We start from the raw sequence: 27,798 nt of genomic DNA on the forward strand, positions 1-27,798 counted from the left end.
TAAAACTCAGTGTGCAACTGTGCGAACACTCTCCTTATTAGATGTTAATGGGGTTGAACATTTTGAACTTTTTCAACGTCTGAGTGGAAGTGAAACCCCAATGCAGATGAGTCTGTGCGGTGAGGTTGGGAGGGGCAGAGGAAATGTCAAACATCAGTCCCAGTTTTCTTGGATTTTTTTTTTCTCCCAATAAATAAATAAAAATAAATAAATAAAAGCGATGCTGGAAGATCACAGCGTTTACCCCTGGCGAACGGCTCCTGTGACCTATTTGCAGTTAATGTTAATTTGTTCAGATTGATGCCATTCTCACCTGGCTTTAATAACAAAGTGTGCCGTCGTTATTTGTCAGAGTCTGACACACGTCGTGTCCCTACAGTGGATAAAAACGTTTCTATAGCACAAGCCTGTTTATCTTTAAATAGTCTGACGTGCACTACGTCTGTCTTAAATAAGCACAAGAGCTCCTGCTTGCCTTCTCACCTCCTTTATGCCTCATTATTTTTTTTTTTGCAGGAAAAATGCATGATAATAAGCAACAGTGCAACGTGGGCTTCTGATTGGGGTTTGTTAAATTATGATGCAATATATTTATGCACTGAAGGTTAACATCATTCCTTTTCCCTTTTACCATTTACCCCTAATTAAACTTTAACTCATTAAAATGGGGAAGATAATTCATTAAAAAAAGGAATTTAATTAACATTTTATTATTATCCCATAATTTGAAGCACGCAGTGTTTGTTCCTTTGTATTACCCCTGACTCCTTTTGTTCCTGATCAGCTTGAGTCTTTTTTATATCAAAGGTAACCTGTAAACCAAATAAATCAATAATTAAAGATTTTAAAGTATGCTATTTTTCACGGATATCTGCGTAGTGCTCTATCAGATTGTCTCTGCGCATTGCTGTAACGATTCCAGTGCAGATACTTGATCTGCTACTGCGTTACATTATTACCTACGCTGCATTTTGATCGCAGTGTACGCGCATTAAACTGCTTCATCTGCTATAGCGGCTGTGCATCCAGGAAAACAGAAATGAAAATGCAAGGCGTGAGTAACAAGGAGAAAACTTAATTTAAACGACAAGATAGAAAATTTTCTTGTAAATGTCACCCTGGCTGCCGCCTGTAATTGGTGTGGTTAACATGTTCTATGTGAGCATGCCTTAGAGAGGAGTGTATGCCGCTGCTCTCACGCTGTCCCTGTACTGAAAATGAACTGTATTTTTGATAATGCAAATATCAGATAATGATTTTACATCAAGCTCTTTCAAGAGTGTACAACGCAAAGAGATTCCTCATAATATTCTAGTCGATAGTGTTGCATCACCATCTCTTCCACATCAGCTCTTCATCCACTTTACAGCTCCCCATTAACCAAGAATGTGGTTTATTTTCTCCACTTATCAAATTGTTAGTGGAATTAGGCGAACGCCTATCATGTGAAGGCTTATTCTTGTCCACTGATGAGTCAGTCGGTAGTGCCTATTCTGAGGAATAATAGCTTGAACTTCCTGTAAAGAAATGTAATGTCTTCCCCCACATTTCTAACCAACCTCAAATTGGAGGACATGTCAATATATCTTGCTGGGAGGTCAGGTTTCAGGCAAGAGGATGAGGACTGCTTAACTACAGCGAGGATGCCACAAATGGCTACTTAATCAGGTTGGACAATGTGTTGTTGTGATTTGAGCGGCCCCAGTTTGGCGGCCAGAGCCACTCTATCCCCATAATTATTGTTCCGTTTCATCTGGAGGGCTGGAGGCAGGAATGTAGTCCCTGGTGTCGCCGGGTGACTGATAGGTAGTGTCAGCATGAGTGGGGAGCGGAGTGAAAAGAGAGTAGAGAGGAGCGAGAGACGGTGAAGATGGGAGGAAATGGGTGAGACTTGACCTCTGGGAGACTTGCTGTCCAGTTGCTGCAGCCCAATAGCTTTCCCCTTTTCACCCCTTGCTTCTTTCTCTCCAGCAAAACCCGAAGCACAGGGACGGTGGACTTGCTTCTCTGCAGCTGAGAGGAAAAGCAATCTCCTCGCCTAGTTGCTGCCGTAAGATTTGATTTGCCTTCCTCCCAGCGTGACAATTGGTTCTGCAGTCTGGATGCAAGTGTATTCATTGTGTGGGGGCATGGGAAGCACCAGAGAGAAGAGGAGGAGTGGGGGAGTGAAGACACCAGTTGTTACACCAGTAAACACCCGACAAGTTCAGCAGATGTCACACAGATAGGAGAGAAAAAGAGAGAAAAAAAATGTCACACAGCTGCCCTACTGTATGTATTATTGAGGCTGATATGGCACAGAGTAACATTTAAACAAGGAAAAAACATCATGCACTAATGACATGCTATTTAAAAAAGATGCTGCTAACAGCTATTTGCTTTATACTTAAATTGGTTTTCCATTACAATCTAAAGAAAACAAGTGGAATGAAACATGATATATATCATATATATATACATATCATATATATATGTGTGTGTGTTAAAAATTAAAAATGCAAAAGATTAAGTTTCACTTTAATACCAGAGCAATCAACCTTTTTCTGAAATACAGCAAGAATGACACATGTCCTTGAAGACATTTGGGTGACGGGGGCTTTAAAAAGGCTACGCATCTAAAAGTAAGACAACATGGTTACAGATATGAGCGATTCGCATCTGTCATGGATGCAACTCTAAAATGTCATCAATTTAGCTGACAAAAAACATCCAGCCGTACTCCATGTGGACACAAAATGCTCTTACTGCCACACTGAAATGCACAGTTTAAAGATAAAGAAAAACAGACCAGAGAGAATCTATTACAACTGTCAGATTAAATTTTGCATTTGAGCAGACCTCCACTTTGTGTTTGAGCAGTCTGTGGTTGTGCCTTTGTTTATCAAGGACTCCCTTTGGCCTCACAAGGAAATGTTAAACATAATGTTCCCTGTTATTGATATCCCATTGCTAAAGCAAGGGATGAGAGGGAAGCAATCCGGGCAGGTTAAAGGAAAAACCAGCTGCAATTAGGGAAGAAAGAATGGGTTCATTATCCCTCTAGGTTCAACTAAAAGAGTTGAAAAAAGTAAGAAAGCGAGGAAATTAAAGAAAAGAATAAAAGTTTATGAAAGTGACTGTTAACACATATATAAATTTGGGTTTTTTAAAGTTTATTTATAAAACCCAATATATTTCATATTGACACCGACAGTTTCATATTCCTTTTTTATTTCTTAATACTCTTTTCTAAATGTACACTGCGAATATGAGCTTTCATCCTCTCGCACATACACACCCTCTATCTGCACTTCCCTACAAAAGCACTGCTCCAGCAATCCCTGACTTGCAGGTCTGTGCTGGCGCCCGCTGTCCTCGTCTTTAGGTCTGCACCCAGGAACGTCTCTAAGCAGCTCAGACTCAGTCTGCTTCTTATATTGTTTACCGTGTAAGAAAAAAAAGGAAAGTTTTTCGGCTCCTGAGATGCAATAACCCTCACTAGCTTCCAAACCTTTGCCCTCTAACCCAGTGACCACCATCACCACTTTCTTCCTGATTATAAAATTTCCCATAGACCCTCTGCCATCTGCTAGATTATAGATTTCCCTCTTCCTTTAGAGAGGCCCCGGCCCCTGAGGGAGGATCAGCGGTAAAAAGGGTGAAAGAGTGCCTGAGGCACAGCCGTGGTCCTGGATGAGATTACGTTTTCTATTTCTGCCTGCTTAAAGGGGTCTGCTGTGATGAATACAGAGAGTTGTTACTATTTAATATTAACTGACTCTCCTGTAAACTCAAATTATAAACAATCAATTGTGATAGAGGGGAGCACGTGTGACAAATAACCTGCCACATTGTCTGCATCATTTCACTTCATCAGCCATCAATTCACCCCAAACCCAGAAGCCCATTTGAAAATCAATCATGTCACGAAACTGAGTGATTCTGTGGAGAAAGGTTTTTAAGACTTCCTCTCGCCCAGCTGTAGTTCGTGCATGTCTACACTCTCTGTAACTGGAAAAAAAAGGGTGAAATAAATGCTGTTGCGAGGTCACTTGTATCCATCAACACATTTGTTAAGTGTTCATTATTGTCACAGCAAACTAAATAACAGCTTTTCTGAAAAACAATGACACAGATACGTAACTACGACAGCCCTTCCTGCCTGTGTTTCCTCGTCTTCCCGTGTGAAATTGAGCAAATATTTGCCCATTCAAAACAACACAATCCCCGTCAACCCGTCCGCGTAAAGGACGGGGAAAACGGCCAGAGTCCAATTCTATTGCTTCCTCCACCTGTGTATATAACATCTAAAGAAAACTGCAGACCGCGTGGCCGTCTTCTATTCTGAAACAGAGACAATAGCCCAGACCAGTCTCCATGTCACTCAGGACTACAGGCTCCACACAAGTCCAGTTAGTAGAGATGTGATTAATTATACATACATTGATAGAAACAGCATTCATTATTCATGAGCTGCTCAACGTCAAAGATATTTCCCTCCCTTTCAGCATGATGAAAAGATTTTAAATAATAGCCCCCATTTGCAGATGTCTGCATTCCAGCGGAGTCGGCTGACGCTAAAGAGGCTTAAGTCAGAGCTGTTGTCTTACAGGGAATCACTGCTTGGGCCCAACATGTTTCAAACTGTTGGTGGCTGTTTGGTTTCCTGGGGGGGTGCTTTTGTTTTGCTTTTGTCTGCTGCTTTTAAGGCTTTCCGATGGAATTATAGCTTCCAATTAGAGCGAATAGGTGTCTACTGCCTCAACCAGCCACATAAAAGTGGATAAGGTTTCATTCAACACCTGTTCAGCGTTCAGGGCTGTTCAAGCTACGTGCATGTCACAAAGAAAACCTGTGCTTCTCCATGACATTAGGATCCATGGTTTTACATAGTAAATAAGGGGGAGGAAAGAAAAAGCCTCGACTATCAATGCTGTTTCCTCAAAGAAATCGGCTTACTTTTCTTAAAGCCTGTGGAGCCCAATCAAACTCAAATGGCAGGAACTTCCCCTTTAGGCAAGTCTTGAGGGATTTTCTTTAATTTGGATGTCAGACTGAAAAGTTTTCTCACTCCTCTCATCCCAAAATCCGTTAATGTGTGTATGGCGCCGCATGAGAAAGGTAGGTGGTGATTTTCTGAATAGACTCCGCGAACATCAATGAGAACATCTAATCCAGGTAGACTTTATGGTTTCCGGCCCTCTAGGAATAAGCATTACAAACACATGTTTTAAGCAGTCATTTAGTTTCTCTGAGAGAATTACTAGATAGCAATTTCACTGCTCAGTTGTGGCCTACATTAGCCAGTGTTGAGTTAGTTTGGGTGGAGGGGAGGCGGCTGAATTAGAGCACAAGATATCCCCAAAGGTTCTCCCCACCTCCCCTGGGCTGGGCCTTAAAAAGAAACACTCAGAAACACTGCAGATTATGTAAACACATTCTGCTTAAATGCTTACGTGAGAGCAGTGACTGAATAAACAGCATAACTTTCAGTCACTTTCAAAATCAGTGAACTTGGAATTCATTTTTGAATAACTTGATGCACATGACAACAGAAGTCTATCAATGTGCGTGGCGAGCGGATCAACTTGAACTCTTGTACAATCTCACTTAGCGGCATAAAGGCGGCTGCCAGTCACATCGGTGCTGCTGTAGCCTCTCTTGTTCGTGTTCTCGCTCTCTCTTTTTTTTGTCTTGCTCACTGTGACAAGGCATCTTTGCAGACATTTTAGTTGGATGGAGATTTGCAGCAGCTCATTACAGACTGGGAGGCTCTGTGAGCGGATGCAGTCACTCGGAGATGGATTGAGTGGGTCTGTTTATTGACATGCCTTAATCTGACACTGGGTAAAGGGAATGAGTCACCGCCTCCAGACACACTACCACATCACAGCCACTCCAGCAAATAGGGAGGCAGCACCTAGGATACAAGTGGAACTTCATCAGTGCTCATTAATCCAACAACCCCAGGCCACTCGCTCAAACAAACCATGTTTACACTGCATGTTGGCTGGATGGAGGGGTGATGGAGCTTTTCAAAGGGCATGTGTGCAGGTGCTGAGAACTGCACACACAAATGCGCATACTGTTGCTACACGTACACATATGCACAAACACACGTACAAACAGGTACTCTAGCCTCAAGCTCATGAAAAACGTTCCCGCCCTCATAACCCACAAGCCCCCAAACACATTATCTGTGTAGACCAGCTGCTAAAACTCACTTGATGCACTTTGTCTCGCACATCAGAGCTGGCGCTCAGATCAGGGGTTACTGATTGGGCTTGATGCCAAAGTATGTAGAGCAAAAAGGGGCTTTTATTTAACGGATCTTTTAGCTTTTGTCAGAGATGGGCCACTCCTATCAGCGATTCGGCCACGGAGGCCTAGTTAGCATTTTGATCCTATTTGCTGGTGCTCCAGTGTGACTCACATCTGGTGATAATATTTGGGATGAATCCTTCTAGACAGCTATCGGTGCTGGGATTGACAGCAGAGTATTAGCCGCACGCACATCTCCGCTGCATCTGTAAATCCAGCTTGTTAACAGGACTGTGACAGACTGCCATCAGGACGGAGACGGAACAAAAACAACAACTAATGCTTTGTGACGACACCAGTGCTTGTTTTCCATTTCACCACTAATGTTCAGTACAATGTCTAAATGTGAATTCTTTGTCTTTTATATTTGAATATAAATTTATGAAAAAAGTTTAAAAAGGAGTAAACAAGGAGCGCGTGTGAAACGCATAAGCTAGTAACTAAAATAAACCTTTTTTTGAAGAAACACACAGGCGCACAGGGAAAGCAGGCAAAGGGGAATAAATACTATGTGAGTCAGAAAGAGAATTGCACGACACGGATTTACATTAAAACACTTTGTTTTTCATGCAGAAACACACACACTCACACGCACACAGAGTCGCAGTGGGGCAGAAAGTCTGAGCGGGGCCTGATGTCTGCTCCACCGGGGACTGGGAGCGCAGCAGCTTGAGAGCAGGGCCAGTGGATAGGAGTCCAGATGTAGCAGCCTTGACCCACTCATTTGTAAGGGAGGGGTAGAGTTAGGATGGGGGGTATTTCAGCAGCTGAAACACACGGGGATTAGCCACAGTGACTTCATTTAATTTAATTTGTATTAGGGCCGTCTTTGGGGGCAAACATCGTTTTTAACTGCGAGGGGACATACGGGGTCATGGAAAACAGCAACAGACGGTGGATCTCTGCCTCCTACCCCCGCAGTGCATCAACAGGGGAACGGGACGCACTGTATTCTCAGACGTACACACACACACACACACACACACACACACACACACACACACACACACACACACACACACACGTACACACGATTACACACACATGCACAAATAAATACACCTGAGCAAATGACTTGTTTCCCTCAAATTATGACTATATTATCAAGTCAAATCTCTCAAACTGACATGCATCTTAAACCTTGCATCAACCTTTCCATAGCTCAATTTCTTGAAATGAAGGCCTTTAATCCTTTTGTTCTGCCACCATGAACAACATGTAGTAATTTTCGTTGCTTATCAAAGCTCCGCTCTGTGCAGTTCTGTGCTTGTGTTTGTGTGTGTTGCAAACACTAAGCTGTTATCTACCAAGAACATATCTTAGGGGTGGATGTTTATCTGTGCTGATGCAGATTGGAGGAGTTCTCTTTGTCTCAGTGCAGTGGTACATAATATTATTTGTCTTTTGTTTTTTCATCGTTTATTTCTCCAAGGCTGATATAGTTTGATGTCCTATAGTGGAGAAATCCTTTTAGTTACCCCCAGGCATCTAATGTGCTTTTACTTGTAATCTGGGAAAGGCTGAGGGGGAAAATCTGTGCACAATCAAATAATTTAACTCCCTTTTGTATTCAGTGCAACATGACTTACAATGCAAAGTAGAAGAGGAAAACAAATCCAGTAAGTGAGTGAGTACCCAAGATTCCTCCTTACAATTTACACTAGCTCTGTGGAAAAATATGGCACCGATCAGCTATCAAGTCTGCTGTAGCCAAAGCCTGCGGTCATGCAAAAGCTTCCTCTCAGTCTTGCGCAGGTGATGTAGTCAGAGAAAAAGCTAATGTACCATGCACTGGGAGAAGAAATTTTATTACAAACACCGTCAAAAGAAAGAAAGAAAGTATATCACCTTGTCTGTGTGAGACAGAAAGGACTGTACTGCTGGAGCCTGTTCAAGACTATCAGGCACTCGTTTTTCCTCTCTCCCCCAGCCCCTATCAAAAGATGTTACTGTGTAAAATGTCAAAGAAAAAAGAAGCAAGAGAAGTAATCTCCTTCTCCTTTTTGATCGCAAGTGGAATAATTGGAACCCTCTTAGGCTCATTACAAGAGTTGCCCGCCAGCCAAAAGACGGCTCCAACTGCCCCTCTTCATTCATGTTAGAGCTTTGAAAAATATTGCTTCCTCTAGTAACAACTCTTTATGAGATGCAATGACTAGAGGTCCTGGTACCTACATTAACGAATAATCCCACAATGCCTTTGAAAATATATCTTTCAACTTCTACTGTCAAACATCAATTCTGAGCAATGGGAGGGAAACAGCAACAATCTGGCTCTGTAATAATGTCATTATGCATATTGCACAGCACTTCTCACCATTACCCTTTTTTTTTGGCAGTGCTGTTCTTCTCAATTACATAAGTTATTCCATATGTATCCCTATAACTGATAGGCTGGTCTTCATTGTTATTACAACTATGCTTGTAATTATCGTGACTCTAATTACTATTACTGTATTACCCAAATTAACCTTATTCTGGGTTTAGATCACCCGCGCTGACGCTAGCCAAGACATGCCTATGAAGAATGGCACCAATGCCCCTTCAGATAAATCCAGTATAATTAGCTGTGTGCCTTACAGGGCCTGTGTGATGGTAATAATTAGAGCTACTGTAGCAAAGGTCATGCAAAACAATTTAGAGAGGATGCTGGCTGCTTGTGTAATGGGAGGAGGAAGGCGGAGCTCCTATTCTGTCTTTCAGAGATCGAAAACGTATAGCTGTTACTTTACCTCTGCATTTGCTCCGTTTTTAACCAATGCTCTCAAAATAATAAAAATTGAAACCCCATTTTAATGGCAAGTAGACTTCCAGCTAACACAGTTTAAATGGATCCATGATTAGATTCGAGGAAAGTGCTACAGGGTGTATCTGTTAACTGGTATCAGCGGAAATCGATTCGCTGCCTTAGAGGTGTGATAGCCGCCCCATCGCACTGTTGTTGCATCTGTTCATTAGTTTGAGTTTAATGTGTTTATGCTTACCCTTAGTTATCACTATTAATTGTGGAAGAGAGGGAGACGGCGAGAGATGTTCTGATCTACCCAAGTGCACAGGTTAATGAGCTGAGTCAAAAATGTTGACACAGAGGTAAACAAGTACTCACACCGAAGGTTCTTCTATTTCTATGCTCCCCCCATGTGGCTTGGCTCTCTCTGCAATTCCCAGATTGCTCCTAAGCTGAGAGCTCAGGGTTCTCAGTCTTGATCCATCAGGAATTCACTCTGCTCCCTCACCTCGCCACCATCACACCCCGATGAGATAAGTAACAGCCTCGTACTCAAAAATAGCATCTCAAACAACACATATGCTTGTGTGTGCTAGATTGGTCTCCATCCCCTGCTGCAAAACACACACCTCCTCGTACTCCCACAAGTCTCAACAACACTTCTTTAGCAAAGAGGGATGCAAAACAGCCCTAAAGTGGTAGTATAAGACTTTTGCTGCAGCTACTGTCTGTCACCTGAACTATCACTGTTTTGCATGTTGAAGTTGATTTATTACAGCAAAGTGCCTCACATTACTGTCGACAAAACTGGGATGTTTTTAAATTTTGGCATGCTTTACCTAGCTTTTTAAGAGCTCGTGATTTGCATTAATTTGCACACAGCACTTAGCTAATAGTTCAGAATTTTGAAAATTACCCTAATTTGCTTTCTAGATAAATTAGATGATTTGAAAACTACACTCGCTCGATAAGCATGAAGCTCAAGTAGAAGACAGGTAGCTAAGCTTGCCATTAAGACTGCAAACAATAGGATCTGTCCAAAGGGAAGCCACACACGCTTCGAAAACATACAAATCAACATCTTAGTGTTTGCTTCTACAGGAAGTTGTGAGCTCATATTTTTCCTTCACACATTGCCTTACTTCCTAGCTTTCCTCTATGTATGCCAATCAGATATATAGTGATATCAAAACAAATAATTTAATTAATAATAAATGCAGAAAAAAAACTAATCCATCAATAAATATTATTACAGGAGCAAATATTAAACACTATACACCAGGTGGGAGAATTAAAGCTTTCTGCAATCAAGTACCATTTTAAATTAATAGTGAAACTACAGGAAAACTCACACAATCCTTTTATTTGTCACCTCGATCATTTTATCCTGATATACGTTCGGATGATTTCTGAGGCAGTCTTGAATCCACATTTTTCAGCAACAGCGACTGAAGCCATTGTGTCATATAGTTAATAAATGTGTGTGTAAAAGTACTTGACTGCAATACAAACTGCACTCATCAACTGTTGTTGGATGTCGAATTAATTATTATTATTATTTTTAGTTTTTTATATATTTTTTTAAATTAGAGTCCACACACTAATGGAATTCATGCAGTGGAAGAAGAGGCATACACCAGGATCCATATGTCTTTGTGACAGCAGGGATTTAAAAACTGTAAATTGTGATTATCATTGATCTCATTCATCAGATGCCTAATCTCTATGACTCACATCCACACTGGCCCCACTGGGTGACGATGAACTGTCCACCCCCACATCTGAAGTCCAAAAAAAAAAGTGTTGAGGAAAGCAGCGATAAGCGGGGCCTTATCCTTTTAAAGACACTCCCGTAATCCATCAGCGGTGGGAGGAGGGGGGGGGGAGGAGGCTTCAGCTTTAAGGGACTTAGTCTGGATTATAGCTAGTCCTCCAAATTAAACCAAAAGTCAGCTTTCTGCAGTTGCTCATGCAAGCTGGCAACTGGCTTGTTACCAGCTCTACAAACATGGCAAATGATGAAGGTCTATAATTAGAACATTTTCTCACTTAGCCACCAGATAAACTAACAAAAGTAGCACAGCAACAAAGCCTGACCCATTCCCCACTAAAGTGACTATTCTATCTTTCTGTCTCTGACCTCCTGTGATTTGACTCGTACCTGACTCTGGTTGCCGGCCAGCTTAACTACAGACAAGCTTCTCAACCAGGGCAGGGCTGTTACGTCCCCATTGATGCCACTTCCCACAGCAAAACAAGGCCAAATCTGAGGCTTAGAGGCTAAAATAATCATTACTGGGTTGCAAACAAATGAAAAGTCAGAACACTACTCCCATGTCTGCCTCCCTCTGACATTCTTTTGGATTGATTTTTGTCAGATATACAAATTCATGCTGCAGTAATTTATAGGAATATTTTAACATGTTGGGAAATATGCTCATATGTTTTTTTTACTGGGACTCAAGATCATCGATACCATTCTCATGCTAGTGCTTCCCAGATGAAGTTAAAGCAAGCAACTGATATGCTACCTGGAAACAGGGAGCCTAGTTCTATGCAAATGTAATAAAATGTGTATGCCACCAATGACAAACCTCAGAAAGCAATGTGTTATATCTTGTTAGGTCCATTTACTGAAGGAAAAAATGCAAGCAGTGGTAAAATGACAGTCGTAATCTGCCTTTGGCTAAATCTTAACATGGAGCAAATATATATTAGAGTAGTTTTTCTTTATTTTCAAAGATCCAACAGTCAATTTTGTCAAAAGATTTTGCAAACTGATTCTTTTAAGGAGACTATTTCACCAAACTGGGAGGACAAATGTTTCCCTCTGTTTACAGAGCGAACATGTTGTGTTCATCTCTGTGCATGCACGTACATGCATTGTGTTGATACATCAGAGTCTGCTTTGATGTAATAGTCCCCAAACTTGATAAGAGCACTTGAATTTACCTCCACGGTGACCTTCCTGCTTTATTCCCCCAAGGAGGAGTCAGTCTGTCATTAAAGCACAGAAATTATAAACAATCTTTAATTTAACAAGTGCAGACATGCTGGCTTCTCCGTTCACTAGCTTCCCATAAAACTGAACTAGGAACAGCTAATCTTGAACTAAGGAGGTTACTGGGGAACGCGCTGCTCTCGGAGCAGTCTGACAGAGGCCAAGTGCTTTTCATTCATCTACTTGGCTGCCTGTGCTGTGGTATGTCAAATCATGGACGTGAGGGGAAAGTCAAAACTGTTGTCCTATTGTGCTCCACGGCCAGACGGCTGAACCCTGAACATTGTTTTATAATGCCAAAAGAGAGACCCGAGATGGGGGTAAAGTTGTTACCAACTCCCATGGAAGACAATAATAAATATCAGTGGTACTGTTTTCATCTTCCACACTCAGCCCAGAGTAGATATCTAATTTATTCCCAAGCATTTTTGCCTTTATAACTTGACCTAATCTCACTCAAGCAAAGAAATGGATTCCCATCTTCTCTAGAAAATGGATATGGGTGTAAATAATATGCCTGGACACTTTCTGAAAAGCCTTAATCCCAAGAAAACAAACCTGATCGAAGCAGGCCCACCTGATTTGCGTTCAGGAAAACTAGATAATCAAAATGCAAAACAGCCTTTGATAGAAAAATTAGCCAAGTTCTAACATCAAATCCCCTACAAACAACATCAGCATATTCGCCTCCTGAACTTTTATTTGTATTCAGTGTTTGGGTTTTTAATGTAATCACAGTGCATTCGGGGCTCCATCAATGAGCTATTCTGATTTGCGTCAGGCTGAATCACACTAACTGCTTAGAGGTCTGCAGACATCATGAATGAGAAAAGGACCCACACACTGAACACATTAGGGGTCCTACCATCGCCTTAGACAGAGGTACAATGGGTAAGGGAGGCGAGATAAAGGAAGGGGATAACAGGGGTGAATGAATTGCTGACGTTGATCAGGCAGAGAAGAAGGGCAGAGTGGGAGAAAAGAAAAGAGGAGGCCCAAGACACTGGCCACACAGGGCATGAGGGAATGGGGGGCTTTGAGAGGCCTACACTCGGTCATAGCCCATTAGCCCGGTTGGGTGAAAATGCTACAGCTCATTACATGCTCTGCCTCTGTTGTGTGGATGAACAATGCACAATTACGCTACCCTGCTGCTTCTCTAGCCATACTGCTGCATGCCTCTGAGGCGGCTGATATTGCTGCTATAGCGGCTCGCTTGCCAACAGCCCCCGTGTTCATCAAACATCCCATACATGGACTCCCTAACGCAAATTCAGGTTTATGTGTAGAAACAAAAGTGCTGTTTGAATGTGCTAAAATAAAAAGGGGAGAAGCAGGAAGGTCTACTCACCATCGGTGTGCACAAAACAATGGCACAATGCAGCATTTGTGTGAGTAATATAATGACTAATGTCTAATCCACCTTCCTTAAATTGTATTAAATGCCAGACAAGCGACAAATGGATAATTCTTTTCTTTTCTTTTCACAAAGTGTAAGACTTATCGCGAATCCAGGTGCAGTCTGAAAATATAGATCCAAGTGTAAGAAAACTAGAGTCCCTGAAACTGCTGTGACAATATCTGCAATGCAGTGAATAAGTGAGCCCAGGATTCATCTATCCACCAGCAAATTGGTTCACTTCAAGTCTTGCTCCTTTCCACTCTACAATTATGCATGCAGAAGTTGACATTTAATCTGATGGGGGAAATGCTACATAAGATCCTCCTGCTCCCTCTTTGTTTTAGGCAAAAAACAGGACACTTGGAAAGGTCATTCTTCCCTGGTGTCAGAGCTGGCTGCTTGGAAAAGTTTCTGTTCACAGCGACTATTGTTATGTTTCACAGAATCCCTCCCCCATTTCCCTGTCATTCAAAAGGCACAACATCAGCACTCAAGAGAAAGCCCTGGGAACTCTTTTAACAATGTGGTAACAAGTCTGACAACCCACAGTTCAACTAAAACAGGACAAGGGGAAAATTAGAAGCCCGATATCTATGAATTTGAATTAATACCTTTTCTCTGTGCATTTGGATAAAATTAGTTTTTGGCACACGTAACGGTCATTACAGGAGAATTGTAATTACTTTTTTCTCACTTCGTTTACTTTCCCAAAAACATTGTGCTTTTGTTGTTCAATAACACATCTGGAAAGAAAACAATTATTTTTCCAAATATGGATGGCAAGCCCTTTGCTATTCTTATCTGCAAGAGGGAGCAAATATATTGAAGCAGTGTCTATGTTTTCTTCCAGTGCATGCCAGTAGACATTGTAAATATGCTTCTGTTTTAATATTCTTAAGCCACAGGGATGGCAATCGGCACATTCCTCTTGACACACACTGAATGCAACAAAGAAAATAATATTGTGAGCAAATAGATTTCACTTCTGGCCATAACAAGTCTTAGGGTTTGTATTTTTTTAAATATGTAAGCTGACCTTTCCTATCCTATATTAATGTAAATACAGACATTTCCACAAAAGGCAGCAAAATCTGAATTAACGAGAGAAAGTTTTTTTTTTAATAATATTTTTTTATTATTCTTGTGCTCCCGAAGCTGTGTGAAAAGTTACCTCAGACTTGTATTACTTGATTTCCATGTTTATTTCTGAAAAACCTCACCCCCGCTTTGTTTCACACTCGAGAACAGCCAGACTTGGCACATAAACTTTGCTAAAAAAAAAATTTTTTAAAGTGTGACCTGCTGGAATGACCACTTTAAACGTCTCAGTAAATCACTGGTGATGGTCCATTTGCACACCTCTGTTGTCCTCCTCGTGTTGCAGGATTTCCACTTGAGAAAACAAAATGTGGCATATTTGTGTCAGAGAGCATAATTTGAAAAATACAAAAAAACAACAACACCAGAGGAAACTCATTTAAATGGGTAATTACGTCCACGAAGCATCGCTTGCAGGACTTAACAAGGTGCGTAATGAGGGTCCCCTTCCCCAGCGATAAACGTCATCGCCTTGTCCATTTTCTTCATTTTGCCATTTCTCATTTAGGGGTGGACCCATCAATGTACGAACCCAGTGCTGTCATACCTCTTTTAGCTGACTGAAATTAGCATATGACTACAACCATTACCTAAATATTTTTGTTTCACAAAAACCCCTTTGGTTAAAGGATTTAGGGGGAAAAAAGCTAAATTAAAGTGTATCTTCCTCAAATTAAGTAAAATTATCTCAAAAGATTGAGGAATGATTATGTCGACATGGTTTTAATTTTTTTTAGCTGATTAAGTAAAATCATCTCAAAAGATTGAGGAACAATTACGTAGATATGCTTTTACTTTTCTAGCTCAGAGTAACTGTGTGCGTGCAATCTTCTGACACGTGCCTCTTGCGGTACGCGGTTATTTGACTCGAGATTTTTAACTGCTGAACGAATCTGACACGCCTCAAAGGATTGATTTTAAAAGACCGTCGAGATTTAAAGGAAAGATATCGAATGGTGCAAAACTCAAAACACCGTCGTTCGTCTGTGCCACGGAGCACATTCACGAGTCCACAAATGTAATCATAATATTTGTGTTTTCAAGGGGGAAGAGCATCTTATACATGCAATAAAGAAGCGACATGATTGCTATCTGTATCGCGGTTAATACGATTTGGGCAATAAAATCTCTTCCTCATCCCAATGCAGTATTTTAGACAGAAAAATAACATGTTTCAGGCTGCAGCAGTACAGGTTGAAGAAAATCATTGACATCCTATAAATAGATATCACCCCCTTTTCCCTCCCACTCTGTCTCGACTCGATTTTTCAGGCCTTGCCATTTTTCTGCAGCATAACTCCCTCTGTACAATCTTTGCAAGTCACATGTGGTTAAGGATACATGCAGTGACATGTGTACATCAGATGCTGTCACTTGTGTGTTTTGACTCTTAAACTCTTTTGGCTGGATGCTCTGATCCTGACGATAGGGCGGCAACCCGGCGGGGCTGGATGCTCTGATCCTGACGATAGGGCGGCAACCCGGCGGGGCTGGATGCTTCTGACTGGCTGCCTGGGGTTGTTATGTCATTTCATTGTAGCTTTGCGACATCGAGAATGACACGCGGTGATGGGGTGTTGCAGGTTAGGGTCAAGGCTATAAAAACCTAACCAAGCGTAAAACTAGCACTAGTTGTACATGAACTGAAAACCATCTTGCTGAGTAACGCTGCTCTGTCAGCTACAGCTTGACCAGTTTGGCGAATTAATTACAATCAGATATAAGAGGCCACTAAGCACATCACATCACACTTTTAATTTTCTTTGACAGATGCTGCTTTATTTCACTTTATAAACACTGACACTTGAAAAGCACAAGATTTCTGAAGTCTCTACCTTACAAATAACCTCTCTAAATAATTAACAGATTCAACTGCCACTCAATCAGTGAGCTTCTGAGGCTTTTGTAGATGAAACGATTCTTTTTCAAACGGTCTGAAAATAGGAGACGTTAAAGAATGTAACATACCCCACCCAAGTCTTCCAACGCATCAAAAAATAAATAAATAAATGAAATAAAATGCAAGATCAAGGTGTTATGTATCCCTCCCCTTATTGCACGACATCTGTATAACTGTCATTTTCTCTTTCCTAACACGATTAGTCTTTGACAAACTATTCAGAGTTGCAGAGGTATATCTGTGACCAGAACTAGACACCAGTAAATTTGTGACACCAGAACTGTCCTGTGAGATCAAACACTAAACATGACACTAAAATAAAAACATTTTAGCAACATTTCCACGCGCCGGCAGTACACGACACTAAAAGTGTACTTTAAATGCAAAATTCACAGCATTGTTTGATTATTGAAAATATGAAATATGCTTCTCACTCCTCCTTCTCTGAGATTTCTGAGTCAGTCATAATGATGTAAATGATAATGTCACAGCCCATATTTCAAATAAATGTGACACTCCATAAGAAATATTGTGTGTGCCTGTGTATTCACGAGTACATGTGTGGGGGGAGATTGGCAGTTTCAACAGATGTGTAGTATGCACTGACAGCATGACATCTATTTTGCATGCTCAATATGACACGTCTGAATGCTCCCATGCATATTGTCCCGATGTGAAGTGATAGCAAGGGATGTGCATCCTCGCTGGAACCACTCCCTGTTGTCTTTCCTACATCAATATCAAAATGTCTTCGTTACTAACGGGAAAAACAGCAAGACAGATACGCAGATCTCTTTCTTTTTTTTTCTTATTTAGCATACTTTGATTGACTGCGAGTGCAAACACAAAAGGTACTTTTTTTTCTTGTTATATAACTAAAACTTGGACAGTGTATTTGAAGGGGTGTGGTGGGCATATGGATTGCTGGGTTGTTGGATGACTGCTTCTGTTATCAATCAATTTATCCTGTAAAACATACTTTTGACCGAATGCATTTTACACTGTGTAACACAATGTCAAATCGCTTTTTTCTTCAATTTTACACATCACCTTGTTCTGATAAATCCTCCCTACAAAAAAAAAGATCTCTTACCTGAATAAGGCTAATCGATGAAGTAAGACAACTCATTTTCCTGCTATACTCATTATCTGGAATCACAGGTGTGAGGAGCCTTAGTACACATTACAAATTCAAAAACACATTCTAGCCAAAGGCTATTTCTTTACTGTATAATTGTCTCCCCCACCAAGTGATTCACTATAATTAAGCCATGGAAGACAGCTCTATTCTCTTGTGAGCATTCATATTAGTGCTACTACAGGCAGGTCTAACAAACATCTCACAGCTGATGCTTTTCCAAACAATGGACAGTAATGTTTAGGGATGTATATGGATGATATACTGGTCCACATTCTCACGAGGGAGAATGCAATATACACAATGCAACTACAGGTATGAGGCCTTTGGGGAGACCTGTCACTGTTATCTTGGCAAAGACTGCTGTAGGTGTGTGTGTGTGTGTGTGTGTGTGTGTGTGTGTGTGTGTGTGTGTGTGTGTGTGTGTGTGTGTGTGTGTGTGTGTGTGTGTGTGTGTGCCAGCATGCTTTGTCTAACGCAGGAAAAGCTCGACTCCAGCTGCTCTGACATAAGCAGGATTCTCGCTGCCCCACATGAACTAACAATAGAGGAGAACTTTCTATTGATCAAAAGCATAAATTACAAACAGATACAAGCCCATATCCTGTTTCCCTCCATTAACAAACCAAATCTGACAAGGTTCTGATGGCTGATAATTTTAAACTACACGTTTGGAAAATAAATATATGCAGCGACATCACTGTGCCGTGGTGTAAAAACAAAGGATAAATGAATCATGGATAATTACGAGGTTGCCCTCAGGATGAAAACAATTTTTGGGGACAAAGCAGCCTTAGTAATCACAACAGTGCAGCCACTCGTGTGTCCTAGCCAGTCAATGGGATATGGGTTGAGGACTTGTGGAGTCAAGTGGTTTCAAGCCCAAGCTTTCTCATTGTAACAAAGCAATTAACAGTCATCCCACTGCTGTTTGTTTGTGCTATAAATGGCATTGTAATTATACCAAAACATTCTTTTTTTAATTTAAGAGTAACATTTGTACATCCTGTATAGCCTCTGTCTCTTGCAAGTGTCACAATGAGGAGCCAAGAAAACAGTGACAATGTCATTGTGCTGGGTTATCTGCTGGGGGACAAGGCATGCTCTTGATACTGTTTTCTTTACTTAGTGAATCTCACACACACACACTCTCTTTTCTCGGTCCAGAAAATGTGCAAATGTCGGGTCAAAGAGATGTTTGTCAACATCTATTGGAAGAAGGAGAGAGAGGGAAGCTGCATGCTAAACAGCCCCAGCCTCTATTAGGCCAACTAACTGCCTCCAAGAAAATGAGAAAACGTGGTCGAGGCTCAGACACCTGGCACTAAGACTCAATATTCACCCTGGCTCACTCCTTATCTCTTTATCTGGCCTCACACAGCTCTATCAAGACAACTCTAAGCTTTGCATATGGAATCATCAAAATCAATCTTTCTCCTTACTTGCTCCCTCTCCCCTTTTTCATTAGGTGAAACAAATAAAGGGTGTCCTGATCCTGCGGCAAACGGGCTTTTATTGGATGCTTCAGCCAAAGAGACAGGATGCTGTTCAAGTTTTTGTTTTTTTACCAGGTTAGTGGATATCTTGTAGATTTTTTTTTGAGAGAGAGAGAGAGGGTTGTGTTGACCTGCATAGCACTGCCTACCAGCTGCCACAATCACAGAAAACTGGTCACTTCATGTACCTGCTGAATCCCACACCTCTGCCTCCACTGACACAACTACATTTTTCATTTTTTCCACCTGTGTTATTCACACACAGTCACTTGGAACCAGCTCAGACAGGCTCAGTAAATCAGCATGCCTGTAAGTAGGTCTCATTGACCTCTCACAATCCATTGGTGCCTGGATCTTTCAGGATCATCCAGTCAATATATCAATATCCATCTTGTGTTCCTTGTTTTAAGACCCCCTACCCCCACCTTCTCCTCACTGGAATGTCAAATGGAGACTGTAACCATCCTTTACAAGGGTGTGTGTGTATATGTGGAGCTTGCCACTAATATGAGTGGGTGTGGTAAATACTCTGATACAAGTACACACACATACAAATCTAAATGTCCCCCTCTCCCATGGGATTGAGGAGAAGTGGGTCATGAAGAAAAAAAGAAAGGTTGACGACAGAATCCAATAGATGAGTTCATACATACAAAAAGATCTATAAACTAAGGATCAGCTGGTCGGCATACACCTGTCAGCTTGAATAGCCTTTCAAGTCAGACCTTCACTGCTCTGCTGGAGCCATGCATGATGTGTCAGGGTAATTCAATGGCTGGCTGTGCAGAGCAGCCATGCGGTAATGCTGTAGCCAAATGGACGACATACTGATTTAAGCAATGATTATTCTTTCTGTTAGCACCTGAAATGCTGTGAGGTAGAGGTGATTAGCCAGGTCAATACATCTGGCAGGTGGACAAACTCCTGTTTTTTTTTGCAATTGCTCAGCACATAGAAATAAAAAAACAAGTGGAGTAAGAGATGCCAAATAATCCACTTTGTTAGGCCTCCAACTTCTGCTTGGCAAAGCACTCTCATCAAAGGACAGCTTCAGTGCCTCAGCACCTTAAAATGCCTTGAAGGATTCCTCTCAGATCGACTGACATATTGCCATTTCAGTGGCTCAGCTTTTCCATCAATAATAGACCAACATTTCACTGGCACTGTGTTCTTTGGTACAGTGGAATGCTACATATCCCTGGACCCTTTTTTTTTTAGATATTTTTGCCCACATATACCTGTTATTTATTATCAAGCAAACTAAATGCTAAAATTACAAAAGTAACAATTTCTTTGTTTCTCCTAAACCATTGCATTTAATCACAGGAATCAGTTTCAAATTTAAAATGTATTCTAAAGCCAAAGCAGCCCAGCCAAGGATCAAGGACAGAGCACAGTGGATTTTATCTCACCTCTGGCAGTGGCATGCCGTTGATGATGAGGTCTGGCTGCTGCTGGTGACCCTGCCCTGTGAACGGGTGCTGATAGCCATGGTTGGGAGCTGCATTGCGTGAGTTCTGGTTCTCCACGTTGAGGAAGGTGCTCTCAGAGCGCCTGCAGCCCAGCGGCAGGGTCTGCTGGTGGTAGTCGAAGTAGTTGAGCGAGGAGGTGAGAGATGAGCAACTCACCACATTCATCTTGTCTGTCTCTTCAACGTCTCGGGGCACCAGGCGGATGTCGTTCTTGCTCAGCTTCTTCTTTTTGCTGGACTTCTTCTGGTTGCCGTATGAGTACTCCGCGACCCTGCGCAAGTAGAAGAAACTGAACAGACTCAATAAAGCAGTGTTCTGCCTTCCCCCTCCCCTGCCCATATGGTCAAAAAGTTTCCCCACCATGCCAGCTAGGACACTGTTCAACCATGGGATAATTGCCCTTTTCCAAAGGTGGAGCAGCGCACGTAAGTGACCTTCCACTCGAAGCTTGCAGTGGAGCTGTTATCCCTTGTTTGTTTGCATTTGCATGCTCAACAATTGACATGTCACAAACAGGCAGACAATATGCAAACATGCCAAAACCACAGAAGCACAGCAAAAAGAGCACACTGATACCGAGCAGCATCGGCAGTATATGCAATCACATTCAAAGCACACATCCCACACTAATTCCATTTTTTCTTTCATTATCAAGGGAGCCCACTAGCAACACGGAGTGCAGGAGAACTGCAGATTCAAATTCATTTAGCTGCTCTCAGTGGCTGCTGCAAACTTGAACTGAGTATTTTGACTTTAACGAGAGCAAATGAGCAACACAGCCATGTTTTATCAAAGGATTCTCAGACTGGGGGAAATATCCATTCTTCACACAGCCCTGCAGTTTTCCACAGGAGAACAGATGCTAAATACTCTGCAGTGATCAGTGCAACCCTCACTAGACATAATCAAGAAAATATGTGATCCTTTTTACCACCTGCATTACCTCAAAGACTGGAAAGGGTCATTTTTAACCTTATGGCATGGGGGATATGGTTTGTTTCCCACAATAATTTGATAACAAAACTATAGCTGCCAAGGAAATTGAATTACCTGAATGTATCCGATCCTTTCTGATGTCAAACATGTCTCTGCTTTACTAGGCCTCACTGACCTCTGTTCTTCTCTGAAAGGCAGCGCTTATCCTCTATCATTCCTAAAATCACACTGACTAAGAAGGTGCACCACTGTAGTTTGTCTTTTTCCTTTTTGTCTTTCAGATTGCATCTTGAAACAACCTCCATTCTGCTCCTCCTTGATTCAGAGGAAAGAAAATGGGCAGCTGCAAGGGTAGAAAATGCTTCATCGCTGTTTCATTTATCATTTTAACATGTTTTCTTTCTACTTTGTGCCCACAATGAAATCTGGGAGGGAAAATCTTCAGAGTCAGAAAGACTGACAGAGGACAAGCAATAAATTGGAGACAACTGCTCCTCATATTCGAGGTGGCGACTGAGAAGCAGAGCACATCAGTGCTGATTAAAGCACCCAGCAGGGATAGTGTCGCACACTCGGAGAGCAAAGTACTGGGAGCAGTTCTGAATTTTGAATTTGTTGTTGTCTATCATTGGGGTTTTTTCTCTGAAGAAAATGCACAACTGACATTAAAAAAAATGTGAGAAATGTTTCTGTCGAGATGTCAATAAATAGATTTCCCTGTATTTCCAAACAGGCTCAAATAAAAACACGTTTATAACATTTTTCCAGGAGATATTAGTGTCTCTTGTTAACAATTAAAAAAAGGGGTCGACTGTGATGGAGACATAGTTTGTGATTATGTTTTCCTCTTAGAACTCTCTAGTCCAAGTCCAATCTTTGCAATTAAGAGTGTTGAAACACGCCTGTGATAATTTCAAGGGAACATTTTTTATACATATATGTACATCATTTGTAATTAATGGTGAAAAAAACAACAACAATTATTCTTAAGTCAGTTCTCACGTTTTCATGACCACCACTGCTTAAAAAAAATTAAGTAACTTTAAATCAACAAAATAATGTTTGGAGCAAAATATGATTATAGCTTCAGGTTAAATTCTCAAATCCAATCTATATGTAAATTTAGTGGTAATGTGGCACGGGGAAATCAAAGCCAGAACTGATGTTCAGACTGATGAACACAACAGAATATCCGCTATGCAAGTTCAGGAACACAATAATCTGCTCCTTTTCATGAAGCAGTCTTCATAGTTAATGAGTGGGATATGACTTACATACTCTCATAGAATCTAAACTCTTTTTCTTTTTATGTTATATTTATATTTACATTATTATACTTTTTGTAGAGAAAGGCAGAGGGGAGCCTGAATGATCCTTGAGGACTATCCATAATCACACTAGATTAAAGCTGATAACAGCCAATCAGCCACGGTGGAGGTTAAATAATAAATGTCTGGTTCTGCTATTGAGCCAGTGGGGCGTTAATTGTCCGGCAACACATCCGCAAATTGAACATGACAGTTGAACCGTCATATTTATGAGTCAATTGGTTACAATGAAAGAATTAAATCCATCAATCATGTTCCGCTAACACGGAACAGTGGGCCTTAGCGAATGTTTCTGATTTAATGCAGTAGAGATTATTTAGATATAACTCAATTTCAGCTGTGGAAAGAAATCTGCTGTCCTCAGATTAGAAGCCTTTACATGCTGCATAACAAAAGCAATGCACTGACAACTGACAGGTTCAAGCGTGACTGCGAACACACAAAATGTCTCTCTCTCTCTCTCTCTCTCTCCCTCTTGCATACACAAATCTATACATCCATACACACAAGCACGCACGGGCTTTAGTCAGTACCTGCAGTTGTACGTCCGGATCTCCTTGTTATCCCTCTTGCACTTGACCGCCACAAAAATCATGGTGATAAACAGGATAGCTGCGATAGAGCCCAAGGCGATGATGAAGATGAGAGACAAGTTGACAGGTCCTATAGACTCCTGCGCGCTGAGGTCTGGAGAGAGGTACACCACTATATAGGCCGAAGAGGACAGGGAGGGCTTGCCGTGATCCCTCGCCACAACTGTGATTTCGTAGGTGGATTTGGCGTTTTCCCCAAACATTTTGGTGGAGCGTATCTCTCCGTTCACCTGGTCGATTTCAAAGAAAGTCCTGTCTCCCTCTGAGATAGTGTAGGTCAGCCGCCCGTTCTCCCCCTCATCATAGTCGTCAGCTTTAATTTGGGTCACCATGTAACCCTTCGCAGCGTTTCTTGGGATAGAAACTTCCGCTGTGCCATTAACCAGCGGAGGGTTTGTCATAACAGGTGTGTTGTCGTTGACATCCAACACGACGATGCGCACTGTTGCGTTACTTGATAAAGACGGATTGCCGTTGTCTCTGGCCAGCACTTTGAAATCAAAAGTCCTAGTGTATTCATGATCAAACGACCTCATTGAATAAATGCGGCCTGATGGGTTTATGCTGACATATGTGTTTACATCCATGTGCTTAATCTCACCAGGGACTATTGAGTATGAAACGGTGCCATTCATCCCCAGATCAGGGTCTTCAGCTGATACTGTTAGCAGGCATGAGCCAGGGAGGTTGTTTTCCATCACCATCTCTTGATAGTGTGGCTTAAGAAAGTGGGGAGGGTTGTCGTTTTCATCTGTGACTTTTACTACCAACGACTTTGTGGCGCGTAAAGGGGGGATGCCACTGTCCTCTGCTTGGATGGTCAGGTTGTATGTGTCCTTTTGCTCTCTGTCCAGCCTGCCATCAACAAGTATAGTGGAAAAGCTCTCATATTCTTGTAGTCTGAACGGAACATTACCCTGCAGCCTGCACTGCACTTTGCCGTTTGCCCCAGAATCCTTATCTGACACCCTCACCAGCGCAATGACATATCCACGCTGCGCGTTTTCACTAACTTCCACCATCTCTGTGTTCAGTGAGAGTAAACTGATGACAGGTGGGTTATCGTTAGTATCCATCACATTCACGGTGACTTTGCAGTGAGCTGGGATAGAGTTTGGACCTAGATCTTTGGCTTGGACGTCGATTTCATATATTTGCGTCGTTTCATAATCCAAATCACCAATGACAGTGATAACCCCGGTTCTGGGGTCAATTTTGAAAGCATCCCTCGTTTTCTCGGTGACGTAACTGTTGAACGAGTACAAGACCTCTCCATTAGTGCCTTCGTCGGGATCCGTTGCATTCAAGTCTATGACTAATGAATTACGGGGGGAATTCTCCATCACATTAACTGTATACACTGGCTCGTCAAAAACGGGGTTGTTATCATTAGAATCAATTACTTTAATATTTAACTGGACCGCACCTATCTTTGGTGGGTCTCCTCCATCTTCTGCGCTGATTTCATATGTATAGTGGGACTGAGTTTCCCTGTCTAACGATTTTTGCACAACAAGCTCAGCAATTTTCGACCCATCCCCTCTGGTCTTTATTTCTAGTCCGAAAAGCTCATTTGGAGTGATAGAATATGATTGCACTCCAAAGATCCCCGAGTCCGGATCGCTTGCCCCCTCTAGGGGAAACCTGGTACCAGGGGAAGCATTCTCAGAAATTTCTATGTCAATGTGGCTCGTAGGGAATCTGGGTGCGTTATCGTTCAAATCCTCAATTTCAACTTTGATGACACAGATCTCCATAGAGTTTGACATCACTTCTAGGGATATAATGCACTTTGGGTTTTGTCGACAAAATACGTCCCGATCTATTTTCTGTTGGGCTGTAAGAATTCCTGCTGGACTCAGTTCAACATATCCAGGATGTGAATTGGATATGACCCTCAAGTACGGGGGCTGCGGTGCAATCTGAAATCCTTGCTTTAGTGCGTCGTTTGTCACGTTTCCTATCACTGACCCGGCCCTCATTTCCTCGTTTATTCCATACTTTAAATTGATAACAGCTTCAGTCCCGACCCAAAAAAGGAGGAACACAGCAGTTAATTGTATTAATTCCATCTCCTTCGTTTGCATTGTACCTGTTGACTTTTCCTGTGCCTAACAAAGACCTTGATAATTACGCACAGAGGTACACGTCAGAAACAACTGGAAAAATTATGCAAATTAACCATCTCATTAAAATGTCCAAAAAGTATCTGAGTGATGAAAATCTCGTATGTATGAAAATTATATCTAGGTGTGAAAGCTAAAATTCTAACAAGTGCCTTAGCCTATTTCACTCTCCACAGGCAGGGAACATCCTCTGGTCTACTGCAGCGGACGAAACACTGGGGACGACAGATCTGTGAAAACATGCTGAATCTTCTCACAGTACTGATTTAGTCGAATAAATCCGTGCTGCTCTTATCAAGCGGCAAAGTGGTCTTACACAGAACTCGTGCGATGAATCGTCCATTTTCAAGTGGGCTGGAACTAGAAATAAATGTTCGGACTGCATAGACACAAAATTCCTTTGAGTAAGTCCACAATTAAAAAAAAAAAACTTCTTTGTTGATAAAGTAAAGGAGCTTAAAAGTCCGTGTTAGATTTTCAGCCTTTATCCCAGTCAATATTTAAGTCGCATTTTGAATAAACATCTTGTTTTGTGCAATTTAATACAGGCAGTGGTCAAATTTCCTTATCGATAGACAGCTATAGGCTTTTAAACTGCACAATTGATGAAAAAAATAAAATAAAATAAAGAATCAGCAGTCGCAAAATTATTCAACAGCCTAAGTCCGGATAGCTTTGCTTAAAAAAAGAGGGTGCAATTGCAGGAATGTCTCATCACATCACTCAAGTCCCGATTACCTTTTTATTTCCAGCAGATTTAGTCTTTCGTCCCCTCCGTAAGTCTTCAAGCTTTTACTTACTAATTGATTTCCTTCTGTGTCAGTTGGAAAAGGCTTCACATATCCCGATTATTAGTCCATGCAACACAGAAAAAAAGAAAAAAAAATCCGATGAAAATGTAGCCAAAAGCCTGTGGGAGGAAACCTTGTCAGAGCACTACTGTATGTTCAAAACGCATTTCATGTTTAGCTGCAGCAAACTGAAGCACAGTCGCCTATATCCAGCCTGGTTGAGGCAGAAAAAAAGAAATCACTACTCGTTGCCAGAAGGCTGTCTAGTTGACTCCAACAAGCGCTCCTCTCGCTTCACTGGTGCACACTGGCGAACTCTCAGCTCCGAGGCGAGCGCTCGGTCTGAGGACCCGCAATCCCCTCAGCCAATCAGGGGTTACACAGGAGGGCTGGAGCTGCTGGTGGGTGGGGCAAAGTACAGCAATGAAACGCGGCCAACTACCTGTTCTCCTGCAGATGGACGACTTGACGGGCAATTACGTCGTACACGCCGAAACACGAAGCTGAGTATTAGATGATCGTTAGAATGCGGTTCCAAATGTAGGGTCTGGGGACCCATGGGGGTCTTTGAAAAGACTCCCACGAATGCCACAGACAAGAGTAACAGACTAATTTCTTCCAGCAGAAGCGGAGAAGCGAACCCACGGATAAGTTTTCACAGATTTGCCCCTGCGTTCCTTTCTACTGTTGTGCTCCATTAAATGTAACAAGTCATATTTTACTATACAGATCTTCAACAGGAGAATACTCGCTCTTGTTTTTGACTTTTGTTAGAGACAAGAGGTGATACGTCAAGGTGTGGTCACCTCCGTGCCAGAGCAGACATCGAAACTACTCGACAGTGTTTACTGTTGGCTTATGCTGCATATTTTAGAGTCAGCCACGGCCTGCTGATCTTATAGCCCACAACCGTTGCAAGTGCACGCATCGTGTTGCATCATTTAGACCCTAGACGTGGCTGTCATGCATCTAATGTTCTGAACTTCAGCAACACCGGGCACCACAGTGAGGCAATTTCCAATAATGAACAAATATTATAGGCCTAGATGATGGCTTCCATGTAACAACAAGCTGGGGGGGAATCAATAGTAACTCAGATTTATATAAAATAAAAAGAAATTCTCAAGCTTTTACCCCACGAACGGTCACAGCCAGTTGTCTGTTTCATACCTCCTTGATGCTAGCGTTGTTGTATTTTTTTTTTATCGCTATTAGTTCATTATTTTGTTAAATACTTTGTAATGAACACGAGAACCATAGAAAGCCTACAACAGAGTGTTTTTAATTATAGAGATAATGATTTTTATTACGCCATTTAATGGCTGTAAATATTAAACCTTTTGTTAATAAGGCCAGTAATGAGTTGGGTTCACCGTGACCTTCATCCTACCTACAGCTAATGGTCATAATGGAACAACACATTCAAGGCGTGCTATCTCCACAATGGGTAATTGACATTATGGCTCCATCTAATGTGACCAGTTTACCA

At 41.7% G+C, this 27,798-nt stretch overlaps 1 protein-coding gene across 7 annotated transcripts in view; it reads right to left on the bottom strand.

The window, feature by feature from the left end:
- pcdh19 (protocadherin 19) overlaps nt 1-26,631 on the bottom strand; it is a 51,942-nt gene extending 25,311 nt beyond the window's left edge. For 2 of the 7 annotated variants that reach the window (XM_086301253.1, XM_086301244.1), the window contains exons 1-2: nt 23,333-26,631; nt 20,476-20,806 (exon numbers count right to left, since the gene is read on the bottom strand). In XM_086301253.1, coding sequence (XP_086157379.1) covers nt 20,476-20,806; nt 23,333-25,479 — 2,478 coding nt within the window. In that variant the 5' untranslated portion in view covers nt 25,480-26,631. Of the gene's footprint in view, nt 1-20,475; nt 20,825-23,332 lie in introns of all 7 variants that reach the window. The other 5 variants (XM_086301272.1, XM_086301261.1, XM_086301235.1 and 2 more) reach the window with 3 other exon arrangements.
- Between the last annotated feature and the right edge of the window lie 1,167 nt (nt 26,632-27,798).

Source organism: Aulonocara sp. 'chitande type north' Nkhata Bay, linkage group LG2, assembly GCF_057382095.1.
Source record: "Aulonocara sp. 'chitande type north' Nkhata Bay isolate Kocher_YH1m ecotype deep benthic linkage group LG2, A_spYH_male_GT1.1, whole genome shotgun sequence".
NCBI lineage: Eukaryota > Metazoa > Chordata > Actinopteri > Cichliformes > Cichlidae > Aulonocara > Aulonocara sp. 'chitande type north' Nkhata Bay.